General features: G+C 39.2%; 1 protein-coding gene across 1 annotated transcript; it reads left to right on the top strand.

Moving 5' to 3' along the window:
* The first annotated feature begins 1,004 nt into the window (after positions 1-1,004).
* Positions 1,005-19,852, top strand: Rnf24 (ring finger protein 24). The gene is made up of 5 exons (XM_048810561.1): positions 1,005-1,010; positions 1,618-1,773; positions 3,435-3,476; positions 13,196-13,275; positions 14,272-19,852. Exons 1-5 carry the CDS (start codon positions 1,005-1,007, stop codon positions 14,408-14,410), a joined length of 423 nt encoding a protein of 140 aa, XP_048666518.1. The 3' UTR covers positions 14,411-19,852.
* The last annotated feature ends 219 nt before the right edge of the window (positions 19,853-20,071 follow it).

Here is a 20,071-nt window from a genome sequence, read left to right as displayed (position 1 = left end):
TTTCTTTCCACAGTCTGATGGTACATGACAAGAAAGGGAATTATAGACCAATCTTTCTCATGAACAAAATATTAGTGAATCATATATGTGCAAAAAAAAGAGTAATGCATTATAACCAAATAGGATTTGTTCCATGAATGAAGGTTGTTTTAATATTCAGAAATCAAAAAGTGTAGGTTTGGGGATAAAATTCAATGGTAGAGTGCTAGTCTTGCATGCATAGGGCCCTAGGTTCAATCCCCGGTACTGCCCCCCAAAAAGCAATATAATAACCACATTAATAGTAAAAAAAAGGAGGAAAAATAATATTTTATAAAATGTAATACTTACACATAATGTTTTTAAAATAAGCAAACTAGAATAGAAGGGAGTGTTTTTAAAATTCAATCAAAGCTGTCTACAAAATACCTAATAAAACATCATACTTAATAGTGACAATATTGATAGGCCCTTGACTATCACTTTTATTTAGTATTGTATAGGAGCACTGTTATGATTTAGATATTTTCCTAATCTTGAGCTAGAAAGAGATTTTGTTAACTAGATACAAAAAAAAAAAAAAACCTAACAGTAATTGGAGAAAAGATAATGAATTGGACTACATTTAAATTTTCAATTTTTTAAAACTGAGCCCATTAAATAATGGCAAAGATGTGGAACTAGAACTCTCAGAAACTGCCTGTAGGAGTAGAAATTGGTTCAAGCACTGTGGACATAGCAATTCTATTTCTATTTCTAATTATATCCTCATCAGAAATGAATCTGTATGTCCACTAAAAGATAAGTAGAAGAATTTGTGAAGCTGCTTTATTCAACAACAGAATGGATAAATTGTATTATATGCACACAGTGGAATACCATGTCAGTCAAAAGAACAGAATATAACATGGATGACTCTCAAAAAGGATGTAGACTGAAAGCCAAACAAAAAAGAATATATGCCAAATGATCCGCTTATGTGAAGTCCAAAAAACAGATATAATCAACAGTAACCAGAAGTCAAGATGCGGGTAACTCTGGGGAGTAGGTACTGATTGAGAGGAATCATTTCCGAGGCTTCAAGGATACTATAAATGTCTTATTATCTTCATATGGATAATAATTATACTGGAATATACATTTTTAAATTTTTGAGCTATATAATTAAGGTCTTATACTTTTTATTTATTTATTTAGGTAATGAGGATTGAACCCAGGGGTACTTAACCACTGAGCCACATCCCCAGTCCTTTTTTATTTTTTATTCTGAGACAGGGTCTTGCTAAGTTGCTTAGAGCCTCACTAAGTTGCTGAGGCTTGTCTTGAGCTCCCAATCTTCCTGCCTCAGCCCCCTGAGTCACTGATATTCCAGGAATGTGCCACCACGCCTGGCAAGATTTTATACCTTATTAGATGTATGTTATACTTAAATTTTTATTTATGAAAAATGTGATATAGCAAATATTATTGAAAAAATAGATATTTGCAAATATAAAAAGAACTGTCATCTTCATTAAAATATTTATTGTATTAAGATTTTGTCTTAATGAAATATCAATAGAACTTATATTTGAGTAACATTTCATGATTCACTTTCTCCTAACCTGGCAAAGGAGATGTCATTTAGGTTTATTCTAGGATAAAGACTGTATTTTAAACCATAAATTATATAAATTAACACTAAAATCAATTTTTAAATTTTTTCAATTATTAGAAATCTCAGTAACTCATTGCTCATTTCTGTCTTTTAGGTTAAGACATCAAGCCCACAAAGAATTTTATGCATACAAACAGGTAAGAAATTTAATTCAGGGGCTGGGGATGTGGCTCAAGCGGTAGCACGTCCGCCTGGCATGCGTGCGGCCCAGGTTCGATCCTCAGCACCACATACAAACAAAGATGTTGTGTCTGCCGAAAAAAACTAAAATAAATAAAGAGAGAGTTTAAAAAAAAAAAAAAAGAAAGAAATTTAATTCAATATATTAATTAATTAATTAAGATTTATAAACATCTACTCTTTTTTAATGTTTTTTCAGTTGTAGAAAGCCACAATATCTTTATTTTTATTTTATTTATTTGTTTTTATGTGGTGCTGAGAATTGAACCCCGTGCCTCACATGTGTGAGGCAAGCGTTCTACCGCTGAACTATAACCCCAGCCTCCAAATTGATTTTGATCATGTTTTTTTCCTAAAAACTAAGAACTAAGATTATTTTCACTCATATTTTAAACTAAGACTGGATTTACATATTTTCATTTTAGCATTTCTATCAATAGAGTTGAGACATTTCGCTAAATGAACTTAACTCCTTCTCCATTTAAAGACATAGCAGTTCCTCAGAGATGACCAGCTATGGTACAGTGGTCTCATCATTCCCTTTTGTACTTTAAATGTTAGTTCAGGTCTCGAATTAGAAGCCCACAAACTTGGATCATAGCTGTTAACCCTTCTATAGTTCCTCACTGGTTTGTGCTTTAATAACTCAACTTTTCTTGAAATCCAAATAAAAGTAGTTTTTTTCTTCCTTGTGTCATTCTTTAACATTTACCACTGACACCAAACAGTGGGCCTAGATTTTCCTTAATTCTCTTTTGGCTCTAAGCATAAAATTTTTGTTGTCCTTAGAATTTTAGTATGTGTTTATATGAGTTTAAATATAGGCAGGGAGGGGAAGCAGCTTCAGCTTGTTTGGGTCATTAACCTTATTGACACTGATGTTAACAGGACTATGTCATCATTTTAGGAGTGTATATCTTTCTATCCATTTTTTATTCATGTATCCTTTTTTTAAATATTTTTTAGTTGTAGACGGGCACAATATCTTTGTTTTTACATGGTGCTGAGGATCGAACCCAGTGCCCCACACATGCGAGGCAGGCGCTCTACCACTGAGCTACAGCTCAGCCCTTATTCATGTATCTTTGATATCTGAATTTATTGGCTTGTTCCCTAGATGTACACACTGATGTCTTGGTTAATCCCACATTCTTCCCCATAGTTTTCATATGAGATTCAGAGTTGAATATTTTAGTTTTAAGTAAATCTTTTGTCTCAGTTTTGTCATAATCTTGACAATCTAAGCATGTTTGTATATAGGCTAACTAGAAAGTAAAATTGGCCTTGGTGATCATTTATACATGAAATTGATAGAACTAATTGGGTCACAAGACACATGGTAAATTTAATCTTTAAAATATACTGAATATATTTAAATATATTTATATTATATAGTATATTGAGCTCAAGTTAAAAGAGTGTTGTTAAAATGTTCTATCAAATTGTAAGAGATTATCTTCAATACTGAATTATGAAGGAAATTTTATTTGTGTGTATGTACACACACACACACATATATACACATACATATATATAAATATAAATATTTCTAAGTGGAATGAAAAATGTTTTAAGTTACAAATTTAAATAAGCACAAAATAATTTTTTGTTCTTACAGGTTATATTAAAAGAGAAAGTAAAAGAATTGAATTTACATGAGGTAAGTTGCTTTATAAACATTTTAATATTCTCTTAAACTATTTTCTAATAGAAGTGATATGCTATAGTGTGCTTAAATAACTTTATTTTCAGAAGCTGAAAAACTTAGGCTTGTTTTGATTTGCTTAATAGACCATTTGAGGATGAAGTCATATAAAGATAAATTGTGTGACTTAAAGAGAGTAACATATTTACTGTTTTTAATAGGGATGGTGCCAATGTAAGATTTCATAGCAAAAGGGAACGCTGCTTACTATCAATGCTATATAAAAGGAGATAGATATAAATCAGTTTTTCTATTTGAGGTGAATTTGTACTAATTCCACCCTTGAAAATGTTCTCAGTATTACCTTCCTACTAATGGCACACACGCGTGCACACACACACACACAAAGTATGATTTTCTAATAGGGATAGGTGTGTGAGAAAGTGAGGCAGAAGGATGGAATGGGAAGGGCACAAAGGTAGCAGTAGAAATCCTGGGCATTGTCTGAGTGTTAAGTTGCAGGGTTGACTCACAAATGCTCACTGGTAATTTAAATATAGACTTTTGTGTGTGTATCCTGTTCTAGACATTAAGACACATAGTCTATAAAAATTCTGTTAATTTTAATGTTATTCCTGTGTTGCCTGTGGTGAAGCTACATTGTCAGACTCTCAAAGAGAGTTAATTTGTGAAGTTATTTGAAGAATAATAATTATTATTTAAATTGTTGTTAAACACTTTGAAATGATCTGATGCTCCTTGGGTCATTTTACATATTTTTTATCAATGAATTGAATACATTCCTATTTAACAGCAGTTTACTTATAGTTTTGGATTAAATTTAAGCATCAATTACTGTTGGATATTTAACTTTCCAAAGGTTAATTTTAACATGTGGCCAAAATTAGCATAAAATAATAGAAGGTGATCTCTTTTCTAATTAAGATTTTTTTTTTTCTTTTTGTATTTTATTCGAGGCAAGGTCTGAGTTGCTTAGCGCCTTGCCATTGCTAAGGCTGGCTTTGAACTTGTGATCTTCCTGACTCGGCCTCTCGAACCCTGGGATTATAGGCTTGCACCATCATGCCCTGCTTTGAGATCTTTTTGATAAACATAAATGAAATTTTAATTCTGACATACATTAACAAGTTGAAAAACCAGGTTTGTCGGGAACAGAAGTCTTCAGTATTGATTTGACCAATTACTTTTAGAAAGTTAATCCTGAATAAATGTATTATGTTGCTGGCATGATACATGTACCTATAATCCCAGCTACTCAGTAGGCTAAGGCAGAAGGATCACAAGTTCGAAGCCAGCCTGAACAACTTAGCAAGATCCTGACTCACAAGTTTTTTTAAAAGGGTCTATGGATGAGCTCATCAATAGAGTGCTTGCCTAGCATGTGTGAGGGGCTCTGGGTTCAATACCTAATAATACCAAAAAAAGGAAATTACTGCCTCATTACATATTAGAATTAGTGCCCCCAGCTATTCCTAATCAATTTGTTTTGCTGAATCTGGCCATTTGTATTTAGTTATTTGTTATTTGTATTTAGTTATGTAAGAAGTTGCTTTCATCATTAAATTTCTTTTATACCTTTGTCTTCAATTTTTACCTGTGATAAAAAAAAAAAAAATTCTAGTTATGGTGAGAAGTTGCTTTCGTCATTTTCTTTTGTACCTTTGTCAAAAAATAAATGGCCATATTTTTGTGGCTCTATTTCTATATTCTCTCTTCTGTTTCCTTAATTTATGTGCCTATTCCTTCATTAGTACCACATTGACTTGATTAGAGTAGTTTTATATTAAGTCTTAAAATCAAGTAGTATGGGGGCAAGGGGCTGGGGCTCAGTGGTAGAAGCACACTTACCCTGGAATGTGTGAGGCACTAGGTTTGATTCTCAGCACCGCATATAAATAAATAAAAAATAAAGGTCTATCAATAACTTAAAAAAATTTAAATCAAATAGTATGGTTCCTCTAACTTTATTCTCTTCCAAAACTGTTTTAGTTAGATGTCTTAGTCTAGTTTCTGTTGCTATAACAAAATACTTGAGGGTGGGTACTTTATAAAGAAAGGAGGTTAGTTTGGGCTCATGTGCTGAAGGTCCAAGAGCGTGACACTGGCATTGGCTTTGCTTCTGGTGAGGACCATGTGCTGCTCCATGTGTGGTAGAAAAGCAAAAGTGAAGTAGGCACATGCAGAAGAAAGGTCAGATAGCAAGAGAGAGACAGAGGGAAACCTGAACAGCTTCATAATCTTGTTACAGTAACTAGTCCAGTCTTGTGAGGTTCTAGCTCAGTGGTGCTAAACTTAATCCAGTATCAAAAGAATAATCCAGTCTCTCAGGAAATATGAAACCATTCATGAAAGAAGTGCCTTCATGACCTAATTACTTCTGCTAGGTCTCATTTCTTAAAGGTCCCACTGCTACTCAACACCATTACATTGAGGACCAAGCCTCAACATGAGTTTTGGTGGGGACAAACCAAGTTATAGCACTAGTCTAGTTCTTTTGCCCTTCTTTGTAAAGTATAGAATCAGCTAGTCTATATCAGTTAAAAAATCTGGGGCTGGGGTTGTAGCTCAGTGGTAGAGCACTTGCCTTGTATGTGTGGGCTCTGGGTTTGATCCTCAACACCATATTAAAAAAGTGAATAGTGAAATAAAGGTATTGTATCTATCTACAACTAAAAAAAAAGTAAAATAAAGGGAATAACTGAAATAGAAGATTTAAAAAAAAAAAACCTGAGTATTGATTAGTATTATATTAAATATATAAATGTATTTGGAGAGAATTGACATTTATTATATTTATTTTCTAATGTATGAATGAATGTATTATATCTTTTATTTATTTATTTAGTAATTTTTTTGAAGCACTGTTGTTTAGGCTGTTACACGTTTAGGATTTTTATGTCTTGGTGATTTACCCTTTTATCAAGATCCCTGTTCATCCCTGATAATTTTCTTTGCTTCAGTGTCTTTTTATTGTGTGTGTTGGCGGGGAGGGATTGCCAGGGATTGAACTCAGGGGCACTCAACCACTGAACCACAGCCCTGTTTTGTATTTTATTTAGAGAAAGGGCCTCATTGAGTTGTTTGGCACCTGCCTTGTGGTTGCTGAGGTTGGCTTCAAACTCACGATCCTTCTGTCTCAGCCTCCCCAGGCTCTAGAATTGTAGGCATGCACCACTGCACCTGGTCCTGCTTCAAAGTCTTTGATAATATAGTGACTCCAGCTTCCTTTTAGTTAATGTTTGTATGGTATGTCTCTTTCTATCCTTTTATCTTTAGTCTACCTATATAATTATATTTGAAGTAAGTTTTTTTATAGACAGCATATAGTTAGGTTATTTTTATTTTCTGTTCATTTGTCTTAATGTATCAAGGCAAATATATCACTTAATAATATGAGACTCTCAGAAGTAAACATAAGTATATAAATCATCATTACCTTGGATTAGGCAATGGATTCTTAGATATAACAACTAAAGTACATGCAACCTAAGGAAACAAATAGATAAATTGAAGTTAGCAAAATATTAGACTATTATGCTTCAAAACACATTATCAAGAAAGTGAAAGGACAACCCATAGGGAGGAAAATATTTGCAAGTCTGTATCTGAACTCATATAACTCAATCATGATAAATCTATAAAATAAAAAGGTATGCAAATATATTCTCCCAGCTTTTCATCTTAACAGGGCTTTTTTGTTGTTGTTGTTGTTGTTGTTGTTATTGTTGTTCTAATTAGTTATACATGACAGCAGAATACACTACTATTCATTGTAAATGAATAGAGCACAATTTTTCACTTCTCTGGTTGTACGTGAAGTAGAGTCACACCATTCATGCAATCATACATGTACCTAGGGTAATTATGTCTATCTCATTCCACCATCTTTCCTGCCCTTATTACCCGCCCTTACCTTCCCAATCCAAAGTTCCTCCATTCATCCCATGCCCCCGCCCCCATTGTGGATCAGCATCAACTTATCAGAGAAAGCATTCAGCCTTTGGTTTCTTGGGATTGGCTTACTTCACTCAGTGTGATATTCTCCAACTCCGTTCATTTGCCTGCAAATACCAGAATTTTATTCTCTTTTAATGCTGAGTAATACTCCATTGTGTATATTTACCACATTTTCTTTATCCATTCATCTATTGAAGGGCATGGTTGGTTCCACAGTTTAGCTGTTGGGAATTGTGCTGCTATAAACATTAATGTGGTTGCATCCCCATAGTATGCTGTTTTTAAGTCCTTTGGGTATAGACTGAGGAGTAGGATAGCTGGGTCAAATGGTGGTTCCATTCCAAGTTTTCTAAGGAAGCTCCATACTGCTTTCCAGATTGGTTGCACCACTTTCCAGTCCTACCAGCAATGTATGAGTGTGCCTTTTCCCCACATCCTCACCAACACTTATTGTTGCTTGTATTCTTGATAACTGCCATTCTAACTGGAGGGAGATGAATTTTTGATTTGCATTTCTCTAATTCCTAAAGTTGTTGAACACTTTTTCACATGTTTGTTGACCAATTGTATATCTTATTCTGATAAGTGTCTGTTCAATTCTTTAGCCCAATGGGCTATTTGTTTGTTTGGTGTTAAAGTTTTTTTTGAGTTCTTTATATATCCTGGAGATTAGTGCTCTGTCTATTGGGCGTGTGGTAAAAGTTTGCTCCCATTCTGTAGGCTCTACCTTCACCTAATTGATTGTGTTTTTTGCTGAGAAGAAACTTTTTGGTTTGAATGCATCCCACTTATTGATTCTTGATTTTACGTCTTGTGCTTTAGGAGTCTTGTTAAGGAAGTCAGGGCCTAATCTGACATGATGAAGATTTGGGCCTATTTTTTTCTGCTATTTGGCGCAGGGTCTCTGATCTAATTCCTAGGTCCTTGATCCACTTTGAGTTGAGTTTTGTGCATGTGAGAGATAGGGATTTAATTTCATTTTGTTGCATATGGATTTCCAGTTTTCATAGCACTGTTTCTTGGAATAGGCTATCTTTTCTCCAATGTATGGTTTTGGCACCTTTGTCTCGTATGAGATAACTAGGTTTGTCTTTATGTCTTCTTTTTTGTACCATTGGTCTACATGTCTATTTCAGTGCCAATACCATGCTGTTTTTGTTGCCATAGCTTTGTAGTATAGTTTAAGGTCGTTTTGTGATGGCTCCTGCTTCACTCTTCTTGCTAAGGAGTACTTTGGCTATTCTGAGTCTCTTATTTTTCCAAACGAATATTATGATTGCTTTTTCTGTTTCTATGAGGAATGATGTTGGAACTTTAATTGGAATCACATTGAATCTGAATAGTGCTTTTGGTATTATGGCCATTTTGACAATATTAATTTTCCTATCCAAGAACATGGGAGATCTTTCCATCTTCTAAGGTCTTCTTCAATTTCTTTCTTTAGTATTCTGTAGTTTTCATTGTAGCAGTCTTTCACCTCTTTGGTTAAATTGATTCCCAAGTTTTTTTGATGTTGTTGTTGGTTTTTGGTTTGTTTTTGAGGCTATTGTGAATGGTATAGTTTTCCTAATTTCTCTTTCAGAGGATTCATTGCTGGGCTGGGGATGTGGCTGAAGCGGTAGCGCGCTCGCCTGGCATGCATGCGGCCCCGGGTTCGATCCTTAGCACCACATACAAACAAAGATGTTGTGTCCGCCAAAAACTAAAAAAATAAATATTAAAAATTCTTTCTCTCTCTCTCTTTAAAAAAAATTTTTTAAAAAAGAGGATTCATTGCTGATGTATAGAAGTGTATTTGATTTATGGGTATTGACTTCATATTTTGCTACTTTGTTAACAGGGCTTTTTGCAAAATAAAAGTCTTTAACTCTGGCTTATCAAATTTTTTTCTCATTACTTGTAATTTAGGTAGTATGTGCTTTTCACGCCTGTGGACTTGAAGTTGCTCCAACATTATTCATTGAAATGGCCATCCTTCTGCCATTGAAATGCTTTTGCACCTTTTTCAAAACAAGTTGATTATCTGACAAGGGATTTATATCTAAAATATATAAGAACTCATAACTAAAAAGAAAAATAAGTCAGCTAAAAAATGGGCAAAAGGACTTGAATAGACATTTCTCCAAGGAAGAAATACAAATAGCCAAAAAATAATTTATCATTAGTTACTTGGGAAATGACCACTTTACACCCACTAGGATAACCATAATCAAAAAGACAGTAATAAATGTTAGTGATGATATGGAGAAATTGGAACCCATATATAGTCCTGGTAGGAATGTAAAATGATTCAGCCACTTTGGAAATCAGTCTGATAGCTCCTCAGAAAATTAGTAACTATAATTTATTATAGTTATCTATAACCCAGTAATTCTACCCCTTCATATATACCCCAAAGAATTGAAAACAGGCAATCAAACAGATATACTGATATGTATAGTGGCATTATTCACAATAGCCAAAATGTAAAACAACCCAAGTGGTCACCAACCAATGAATGGATAAACAAAATGTGGTATATTTATACAAGGGAACATTATTTAACTATGAAAATGAATGAAGGCCAGGCTCAGTGGTGTAGGCCTATGATCCAAGTTGCTTGGGAGGCTGAGGCAGAAGTATCATGAGTTCAAAGCCAGCCTCAGTAATTTAGTGAGACCTAAACAACTCAGTGAGACCCTAAATTTAAATAAAACATAAGAAAGGGCTGGGGATATAACTCAGTTGTTAAGTGCCCCAGTAACCCCCCAAAAAAAGAAGTACTACAGTATGGATGAACCTTAAAGACAGCAAGGAAAAGAAACCAAATGCAAAACACCACATATTTATGCTTCCATTTACATAAAATGTCTAGAATAGAGAAATCCGTTAAGACAGAATTAGTGGTTGGTTGCCAGAATTTGATGAAAAGGGAAAATAGGAAGGGATTGCTTATGGCTATGGGTGTTTTGGGGTAAGGGAGGTGAGGCAGATGTTCTGGAATTAAATAGTGGCAGAGAGTTAATATATTATTTTTTTCCCCCCTGGTTCTGGAGATTGAACTTTACTACTGAATTACATCCCCAGTCCTTTTATTTTTTTTAATATTTATTTTTTAGTTGTAGTTGGACACAATACTTTAATTTTATTTATTTTTATGTGGTGCTGAGGATCAAACCCAGGGCCTTGCATCTGCTAGGTGCACGCTCTACCACTGAGCCACAATCCCAGCCCTATTTTTTTATTTTGAGAAAGGTTCTCATTAAGTTGGCCAGGATGACATCAAACTTGTGATTCTCCTGCATCAGCCTCCTGAATCACTGGGGTTACAACTCTGGATGTGTTTTAAAACTTTTAGGAGCTGGGAATATAGCTCAGTGGTAGAGCACTTACCTAGCATGGACAAGGCCCTGGGTTTGATGCCCAGTACTAGAAGCAGAGAGGGAAGGGTTCTTTGACCAGGCACAGTGGTACCCATCTGTACATACCTGAGTCCAGTGACTCAGAAGGCTGAGGCAGGAGAATTGCAAATTTGAGGCCAGCCTTGTCAATTTAGCAAGACCCTGTCTGAAATAAAAAACAAAGAGGGCTGGAGATATAGCTCAGTAGTGCCTCTGGATTCAATTCAATCTCTAGTACCAAAAAAAAAAAAAAAAAAAAAACCCTGCTGAATTCTATACCTATTTAAAGGAGTAAATATCATGATATGAGAATTATAGCTTAGTATTTATAAAGGTAATAGAAAATCACTTTGGATACAAACAATCTGTCATTGAAAGTAAAGGTCATTTGCAAAATATGCTCTATAAAGGAAAATTTTTAAATGACTCTGGCCCTGGGGGATCTTCCAGGAAGTCCAGTTTGAGGCTTTTGTCTTTTTGTTATTGCCTTAGTTTTTGGTCACCTTTAGCACTTACCATGTCAGATTTATCTTCTGTGTGTATATGTTGTATTTGTTGTTGTTTGTTTGTTTGTTTGTTTTCAGGCATCTATAGTTTTTGTTTGTTTTTGAGGGTGTTTTTAATTTTTTTTTCGTTGTCGATGGACCTTTATTTAATTTATTTATTAATTACAGTGCTGAGAATTGAACCCAGTGCCTCACACATGCTAGGCAAGTGCTCTACCACTGAGCCACAACACTAGCCCAATATAATTTTAGAATTTGTTTATGTAGAACATAATAGCACATTAAAAACCATAACAAACTCCATTTTGAAAAGGTGACAAATTTGGATCCTGAATTTATAAAAATGAGCAATGTGTCTCACATACTTCAGTAGAGTTAGTACTGAACTTCCAGAAGATAATTCTAACCCTGTTTCAGAAGGTTAGGCTGAGGGAAGCTTCCTCTTGAAGGCCACAGGGTTGCTCATCCAGTTTAGAAGGTGGGGGCATTTTCTGCCTTTATAGATGAGAAGCTGAGGCCCAAAAAGATAACCCTGCCCCAGAAAACAAAAATGGACTTGAAAGTAATGCTCTCATCACAAATTTTAAACATTAATAGACAATTGGTATTGATAGACTGCCTTACTATATCCTTCCAACCTGATATAGTTCAGTGAGGAGCAGGACAGGTAATGTCCTCATTTTACAGGTAAAGAACAGTAATTATGAGGACAGAGGCCACAACTTGTAATAACACAAAGCTAGTAGGTGTCCAAGCCCAGGCCAGACAACCTATCCTGCCTTCTTCCTTCCTGCAGTCTTGGTGGCATGCTGAATCTTATAGGGCACTCTTGTCTATTCTCCTCCTGAGAAGATCCTGTCTGCTGTACACAAAAGGCCCCAGTAATTGCCACAACAGGGGTATTGGAAGACTGACATTCACAGCACTGGCTATAGGCACACGTAACCTAGAAAGACTGGGTTACTATTACAGGTTAAAAAGCTGATCACAGCAAAACCATGTCTGCTGTCAGGGCAGGAAATAGTGATAGCCTGAGCCAGGATCCCTGGGGATGAACAGGAAAACAAGCAAAGAAGAACGCAGCTATTGAACAGGAGACAGAAGGGGTTCAGGAACACATCAGTGTAACAGACCTGAGTCCCCAGCCAGGACTAGCTGCTCCCCAACTCCACCAAGCCTGGCCTCTCTCCAACATGATTATTGCTACGTTTGTTTCCTCATCTGTAAAATGGGTAAATGTGATGATACATGTATCCAAGGCACTAAGTATGAAAGCAGTGAAAACTGTCCATCTGTCAGAGAGCAATCCTGGCCCATGTACATAATTTGGTAAGTGAAACTTGTAATAACATTTAATTTGACAAAGACAGACTCTGATAGAAGGACAGTGCCACATGGGCAGCTCTAAGAACTACAAATAGCATGTTACTGCAATTTGTGCCTTAAAAACTGAAGCAAGAGTTGCCCAGGATGTGAGCAGGCCCTTCAGTGAGTACTTGGGAGCTGGGACCGTGCTGCTGATCAGGCAGAGCATCCCCTGGGAAACTCAGTCCCTGATCACATGCAAGTTACAAGGTGAAGCCTGCATGTATGAGAGGAATCCTGTCACACTTCTCTCATGCACAGAATAAAGGAACCTGTACTTGTTTTCTGTCTCTCCATCTGCCTACCACCTTTAAATGTGCAACAGGAAGAGCATGGGCATCTTCTTCAGAGGGCCTTACCATTCCAGGTGGTTTCTTTCCTGTAAAGAGTTGTGAGACACTATAAATTTCTTCAAATGGCTGGCCCTGGGGAGCCTGAGCTCTGCTCTGTGGCTTGGGTGAGTACCTACCAGACACTTGGTCTCATTTGTGACTTTGTCTTTCAGCTCTGTGCAGTATGTCTAGAAGACTTCAAGCCTCGGGACGAGTTAGGGATTTGTCCATGTAAGCATGCCTTCCACAGAAAGTGAGTATTGGCATGGAATTATTTAATGGGAGTTGACCTTGAGGCATATCAACCAACTCAGTGTGTGCTATGTGGCAATGCCAGACAAGCTTGATGGCTTCTCAGTTGGTCTGTAATGCAGGAAGTTGACAGCACCCTGTGAGGCAGATGTGTGTATTCGTGACATTTAGGAGGGTGAGGGAGGTGGAATGTGACTACCACGACAGGGCTCAGGCAGAGAGTCAGCCAAGCCTATACCTCTCTGGAGCCCAGATTATAAACAACTATTTAGATGGAACTTTCCAACAATAGTTTCCGTCTCCTAAAAATGTATTTTAATCAAAACCATAGTTACTTTAAATCAAAATAAATAAAGTCTGTATATAAATGGTAGTGTGGGGCCATCTCCTCCTTACCACAGACATTAATATCTCCCTTCTCTTGCAATTTTATATGTTTTGTATTTCTACTAGAAAATTTTATTTTCCTGCTTCCTATTTCCCTCCTCAGTGTACTTTGCTCTTTAAGAAGTCCTGGGTAGCCGGGCGTGGTGGCACATGCCTGTAATTCCAGCCTCTCAGGAGGCTGAATCAGGAGGATCACGAGTTCAAAGCCAGCCTCAGAAAAAGTGAGGCACTAAGCAACTCAGTGAGACCTCATCTCTAAATGAAATACAAAATAGGGCTGGGGAATATGCCTCCGTGGTCGAGTACCCCAGAGTTCAATCCCTGGTACCCCCACTAAAAAAAGAAGTTGGGGAGGGGGGTAAACTGAGGGTATAACACACCAACTGGCTTCCTAATACCATCTTTTGGAAAACAGGGGGGTCTGATTCCTTGAGAGACTGACATGTCTTCTCCACCTATAGTGAAGCTCCTTGAGACCATATACCAGACTCGCACTTGGGTTCTAGGTGGCAGACATGTTCACTATCCTTGGCAACAGTGAGATGAGGGCAGGAGCTGCTATTAGTATGGGACTAACATCTCCCTCCCCTCACCTTGTTTCATTCTGCAGGTGCCTTATTAAGTGGCTGGAAGTTCGGAAAGTGTGTCCACTGTGCAACATGCCAGTTCTGCAGCTGGCCCAACTGCATAATAAGCAGGACCATGGGCCCCCCCAGGGACCCCTGCCTGGGGCAGAGAACATTGTATAGCTCACTGCGAGGATCAGACTGTTGTTGAATACGAGATCTGTGTGGAGCCAGGAGGAACACAAGCAGTCTCTGTCTTGGCTGCTCTCTACCTGGGGCATTAGCTGCCACTTCTTTTTCCTCACGAAGAACTCTTGAGTCAGCCAGGCTGACAATCTAAGGCATCTGGGTCTTGTGACAACCAAAGCACTCTGACACTACCCCATGGCCAAGAGAAGAGGAGTGGATGAGTCTACAGGTTTGATTCCAGAAACTTCATGAGGGTCTCTTGCTAACTCCATTACACTCTATCTCCATGTTGAGGTGAATCTTTATCAAGCAGAAGGGAAGATAAACACAGGTGTAAGATAAGGGAACTGAGGGATGGTCTTTAAAGCCACACCCCTACCCTGTGGACAGATGAGCTCCTGTGCAGACCACAAACCCTCCTGGCAGCCGGGAACTGAGTAAAATCAGTGGTTACACCAGCCAAAACACAGGTAGCTGCCAGTGGTTGGTGAGGCAGTGCCCACAGCTTTTCAGATATGTTCCTTTGATAAGCCCATCTTGGAACCCAAGGGCAGAAGTGCCCCTCACCATATCTGTCCCAAGTTCACTTGCTACCAATACTTGCTATCAAATCATCTAAGCTGAAAATATTAGATGTGCTTGGAAAGGCCTGGTCAGAAGTCATTTCCTCTTACCATTTCCTCCTCCCATTCACCAGTTAGGCCTGTCAGGAGCCCCAGCAGGGGCTAGAGCCTGAGTCCACACTGTCCCTGTGTAACCCAGGGGGCCCCAAGGTTCTGCCTACATCCCTATAAGCACAGTATGGTGCCAATGTAGCTGCTGGCCTTGGCCCACTGGCGCAGGTGAAGCTGCTGTGAGCCCTTCAGATGGCCCTAAAGAGGAGCAACTGACAAAGGCCAGTCCTCCTGGCCCAGCTGAATGAAGAGGATACTGACCCCTTTGCCTCTCCTGTTCTTTCCTCCCTCTATTCTTTCCCCTCTCTTGTGCTGTTTCTACTTAAGAAAAAAAAAATGCCTGTCATTGACTTTTTAAAGTCTACCCCAAGTAAGTTCCCTACGTAATTCTGAATCCTGAAGCCGGTGATCCATGCGGAATTGTAAATAGTTTCAGGAAGCCCCTATAGGGCTGGCTACCCTTAGTGTGTGCCTCAGTATTTGAACTTGTGATCACCAACTGAAAGTGTCTTCATAGGAGAGAGATGCATGCTACTCTTTGGCTCTTTCTGTCCAGCTTTTCTAGAAATGACTCAGTCTATTAGGATCTGTGAATACTGTGTAAACTAGCCATGTGAAGTAGCAGTGGATGAGACAGAACGTTCTTTTCCACAGCCTGCTCTCCCCCTCCCATCCCATCATAGGAGGTGCCGCAACACATCATCAACTGCTTTACTCCACTCTGTCCCACAGGTGTGAGTAGAGTTTTTCACTGGAATACAGTCTGCGTGACATGGAGAGGATGGAGAAGGCATTGCTGCTGTACTCATGGCATGTCTCCAGGAATTTTTTCTGGAATCCAGCCTCTACGATCATAAGAGGGAACCTGACCTTGGCTCAGGTGGCTTGGGTCAGATGAGGAAGAAAATTCCCATTTGCTTAGAAAAGTGCTGGGCAGAATCCAGTTTGGAAAATTACAAATGCAGTTGGTCAAAATTGGCCGTTTCCTTTGTGTGACCTATTCGTATGCCAACTGGACTGCTGCCTAAACAGGGCAAGAGAAGTGTGAACTATTTTTATATGAACGCCTTAGCCTGTTTGGCCCTCTTGAGAACTCTTTATACACTGCGACTTTCACCCTCCTTTTGTGTTCTGTTCGTAGCATGATAGAATTGAATGCTGCAACACCCAGTTTACAGTGAAATGTTTTCAGTGACCAATGTTAAGTGGGCTTGCTGCTAGCCCAGCCTCATTAATGGCCAGCATCCACCAGTTTCCATGGCATGACCTTGGGACAGATGTTGCTGCCTTTTTTTTTAAGGGGCTCCAATAGGAAAGAAAATTTTCCCCTTCTGACCTACAGTGCAAATCATTGCCACTTACAACTTTCCTAGGACTCTAGCCTTTCAGTTGCCACCTTTTCTGTCCTTATGCATTAGTACTAAGGAGATAGCCTCATGAAGTCCCTGGATTTGTGCCAAGACAAAATCATCTCATCTCACTGCATAAGAGTTCCAGGCAGGCTAAGGTGCAGACCCCAAATAGTCAGGGCCTTTAGAGGAAAGGACAAGAATGCTCTGTATTCTGCACTGGGCCTCGTCTTGGATATGCTGTGCCTGAATGAAGTGCCACTAACTTCACCATCTCAGCACTTGTGAATGCAAAGTGCTTCTTAAAAGGAATTCCTTCTGCTAGCATTGGGCTGGAAGAGGAACTGTCAACAAGAGTATTCCTCTGCTCTTAGTGATCTCTTGGCTTGGTGGCATCCTGCTGCATCACTAACAGTAGTTATGGCAACTCTTAGCCATACAGTCCCTACACCTGGGTCCCCCACCAGGTGTAGATATGTGGGGAATCTGATCTACTCTTGGACTACTAGCTGGTGTGATTTGTCAGTGTCTTAAGCAGCTCAAAGATTGGATGTCACTTGGGTGCTGTGAGTTAGTGGAACATAACTCAGCCCTTCTGTGGCTAAACCATTATCTAGTTATTGCTAGAGGCCAACTGAATTCAGCTGATGTTAGAAGCAGGGAACAGACCCAGCCCAGTTCCTAGTTGGATCAGCATAAGACCCTAGAAGTTGACATCTGCTGCTTTTCTTTGCCAAGTATGATTTGGTTAGGCCCATCACTGGCAGATAAAGTTCTTGCAACCTGTACTTTTCTGGCCAAGGAGCAGGACAAGACAGAACTGGCCAAATGGGAACAGTGCTTCTGGAGGTCTGGGCTAAGGAATACAGGGGACCTCCCACTAATGCCAGCTACCTAGTTCTTAATAAATCAAGATCCTTTTCCCTTGTGCCAAACCCCTTGGCTCCATCAGAAATGACATTTGGCCGTGTCTCTTCATGACTCCACAATGAACTACTATAGAAATTATTTTCTGAGAGGCTTCCTGGGTATTAGGAGGTGCACAGGGAGGTATCCCAGAGCTCCAGGCAGAAGCACTTGAAGTGATTTAAGTCACCCCCTTCCCATTCACTTGCCTTGTGCCATTCTGCAGGCTTGTCTCAAAGCCTCATTTCCTCATTCACCATCTGGGGACTGCATTAACAATGTCCTTGCCACCTCTTGGGAAGATTAGCCAGTGTCCAGAGCCTGGTGAGCAGCAGGCCTAGGGACAGGGGGCTGCTCATCCACATAATATCTGAGTCATGCAGGCTCAAGAGCTTCCTAATCTGCAGGGGCTTTACCTGGGGCTAGGACTCACCTGTCTCCCTTTCCTCTCCTGATGTTCCTTGGTCACATTCATCTGTCATTTCCCCCACTGCACCCCAACTTGGTTGTTCAGTGCTGTCTTCCTTTCTAGATTTAACTTTTTAAATAGGTAATCCCACAAAACAGTTAAAAATTGTCTTCCTTGCACTCCTGACCCCATCAAACCCAGTTCCTCAGCACATGAGCACCCACTGCTTTTTGTTCCTTGCATAGCTTTCCAGAGATTATTCATGCATACACATTCCTGTGCAAATGTATGGGTAATTGGAGTTTTTTTGCTCATGTTATAACACACAGGCTTATTAAAGGGACATTCCTGTTCGTGTGGGAAGTGCCATTTGATTAATCAGAATCTCTTAAAAGGTGAGCCCAGAACTGGGGGATATTTTTGCATCACATTCCTTTTGAATAAGGTGTTTTTTATTTGATGTTTACATACTGGAACTATATAGTTTCTTATGTGAATCGGCAACTGCAATCCTTCCCTTAAGCCAATGGTCCAGCCAATTCAAGAGCACTAGTTTTCAGATGGTCTTCCTGTTGTGTGAGATCAGAGCAGGCTCAAGCAAGACCAGCTCCCCAGCCCCAAGCTGTATGTGCAGTGTGCCCCAACCCCATCCAGTTTGTTTAGTGTTGTCTGCCTGTAACTGCCATGTTTCTTAAGAGTGTCAGTGTCTCAGAGGAAGGAGTTTGAATAGAAATTAAAGGCTTATCTTGTAGTGCAGATGTCTCTGGAGCCTCTACCAGTCAGCTGGCTGCTATGCCTGAATGTCCATAAGCAAGTTCCAGATGGGCTTCCTTTTCTTTCATCTTCATGTACTCAGAGGCAAATGTTTCCTAGAGAATTTTCCCCTCACCCAACCACTTTTCCATTTGGCATAAGAAATTACCATAATCTCTTCATTTTTGCCCTTTAAGGAGATGAAAGTTGAAGCTGCTTCCTCCAGGCAGCCCTGGGGGAGGGTAGACTTGTGCCTCACTCACCAACAGCCACCCAGTGCCTCTCATCAGCCTTGATGGTATCTGTCTGCCTACTGCCCCAAGCAGCATCACTGTGTTAAAGTGCAACTAGGCCCACTCTAACCTGAACTTTGATTAGAAATTTTGTGGTAAACCCCACCCTTCAGGCACTTGTGGAATATCTGGCTTTGGTTAGTGTCTTTCCCTGTTAGGAATTCCTTAAGTAACAGAGATGGAGGATACCTAAACTCAATGTAAATTCTGAAAACTGCATGTGATCACTGGAAAACACCAGATCATTGCTCTTTAGTAAGATGAACAAGATCCCATGTGCCATGGATTGTGCTTCCAATTGAGGGGGAATTGTTCAGTAATTCCCGTTCAGCTTTAGAGCCCAAAATGTTGCAAGATGCAAAACACTTAATTCCACTTTTAAATGAAGCATCTACACTTCTGGCTTTCCAATCTAGTCCTCATTCCTGTGGCCACAGGGTTAGGGAGACCACCCGTGCTGCTTTATAGACATGGTGTAACCTAGAATGTGGGCCCCACCAATGTCAAGAGACTTCTGTTTGTGCTTTGACAAAGTTTCCCAGCACCCTAGGCCAGTTCCAGCTTGGCAGGTCTGTCTTTGAGGCCTGCTGTGTACCATTAGTCTCCGTCCACGTTCCTCCCTCCCTTGCACAGCTCGGTGGATGGGGTAGGGTGCCCAGCATTAATAAGTCCCTCCTGGTGACAGCCTGGTCTTCCAAGAGAACGCTGCTGGTAACTTGTCTCTAGGTCTCTTGACAGATCATTGCCAGGAAGGGGGGCACTTTAGTCTTGCAGTTTAGCCCTTTGGGGCTTATTCACTAGATATTGTATAACTCCCTCAAAAATAAGGTTTATGAAATGCTGAACCTCAGTTTTCATAGACGTGTTTGTACACTAAGAATTCTGCAGCAGAATATTTTTAAACATCCGCAGTTTTTTGTAAGGTATATTTTTGTATATTTAATTGCTATTTTAAAATTTTAATGCATTTTTTGCTAATCACTTGTTTAAAAACAAAACATGCATGTAATTGACTGAATTCAACACATGTAAATAAAAAGCAGGTTTTGAAACACTTTGTGTTCGAGTGTGTGCCTTTCAACTCAAGAGTAGTTGCCTGGGTGATAAGACTTGAAAATACAAAGGGAAAGGTTCTGCTCAAGCAGAGGGGGTAGGTGCTGATGCCTCTGGCCTGTCCACTTCTGTAACAGGCAGTAGTGGTGAGAATGCTAGGCTTCAAATGGAGATTACCCTGGCCTCAACTGTACAGGCACATGTTGACAGTCTCCCAA

The sequence above is a fragment of the Marmota marmota genome, unplaced genomic scaffold (genome assembly GCF_001458135.2).
Source record: "Marmota marmota marmota unplaced genomic scaffold, marMar, whole genome shotgun sequence".
In the NCBI taxonomy this organism is placed as follows: domain Eukaryota; kingdom Metazoa; phylum Chordata; class Mammalia; order Rodentia; family Sciuridae; genus Marmota; species Marmota marmota.
Note: the sequence above shows the minus strand (reverse complement) of the source record. Positions and strands in the feature narration are given on the sequence as shown.

Coding starts and splice junctions, on each gene's coding strand:
- Rnf24 (XM_048810561.1), top strand. Junction 1,774..3,434: donor AATTTTATGCATACAAACAG/GTAAGAAATTTA, acceptor TTGTTCTTACAG/GTTATATTAAAAGAGAAAGT. Junction 3,477..13,195: donor AAGAATTGAATTTACATGAG/GTAAGTTGCTTT, acceptor TTTGTCTTTCAG/CTCTGTGCAGTATGTCTAGA.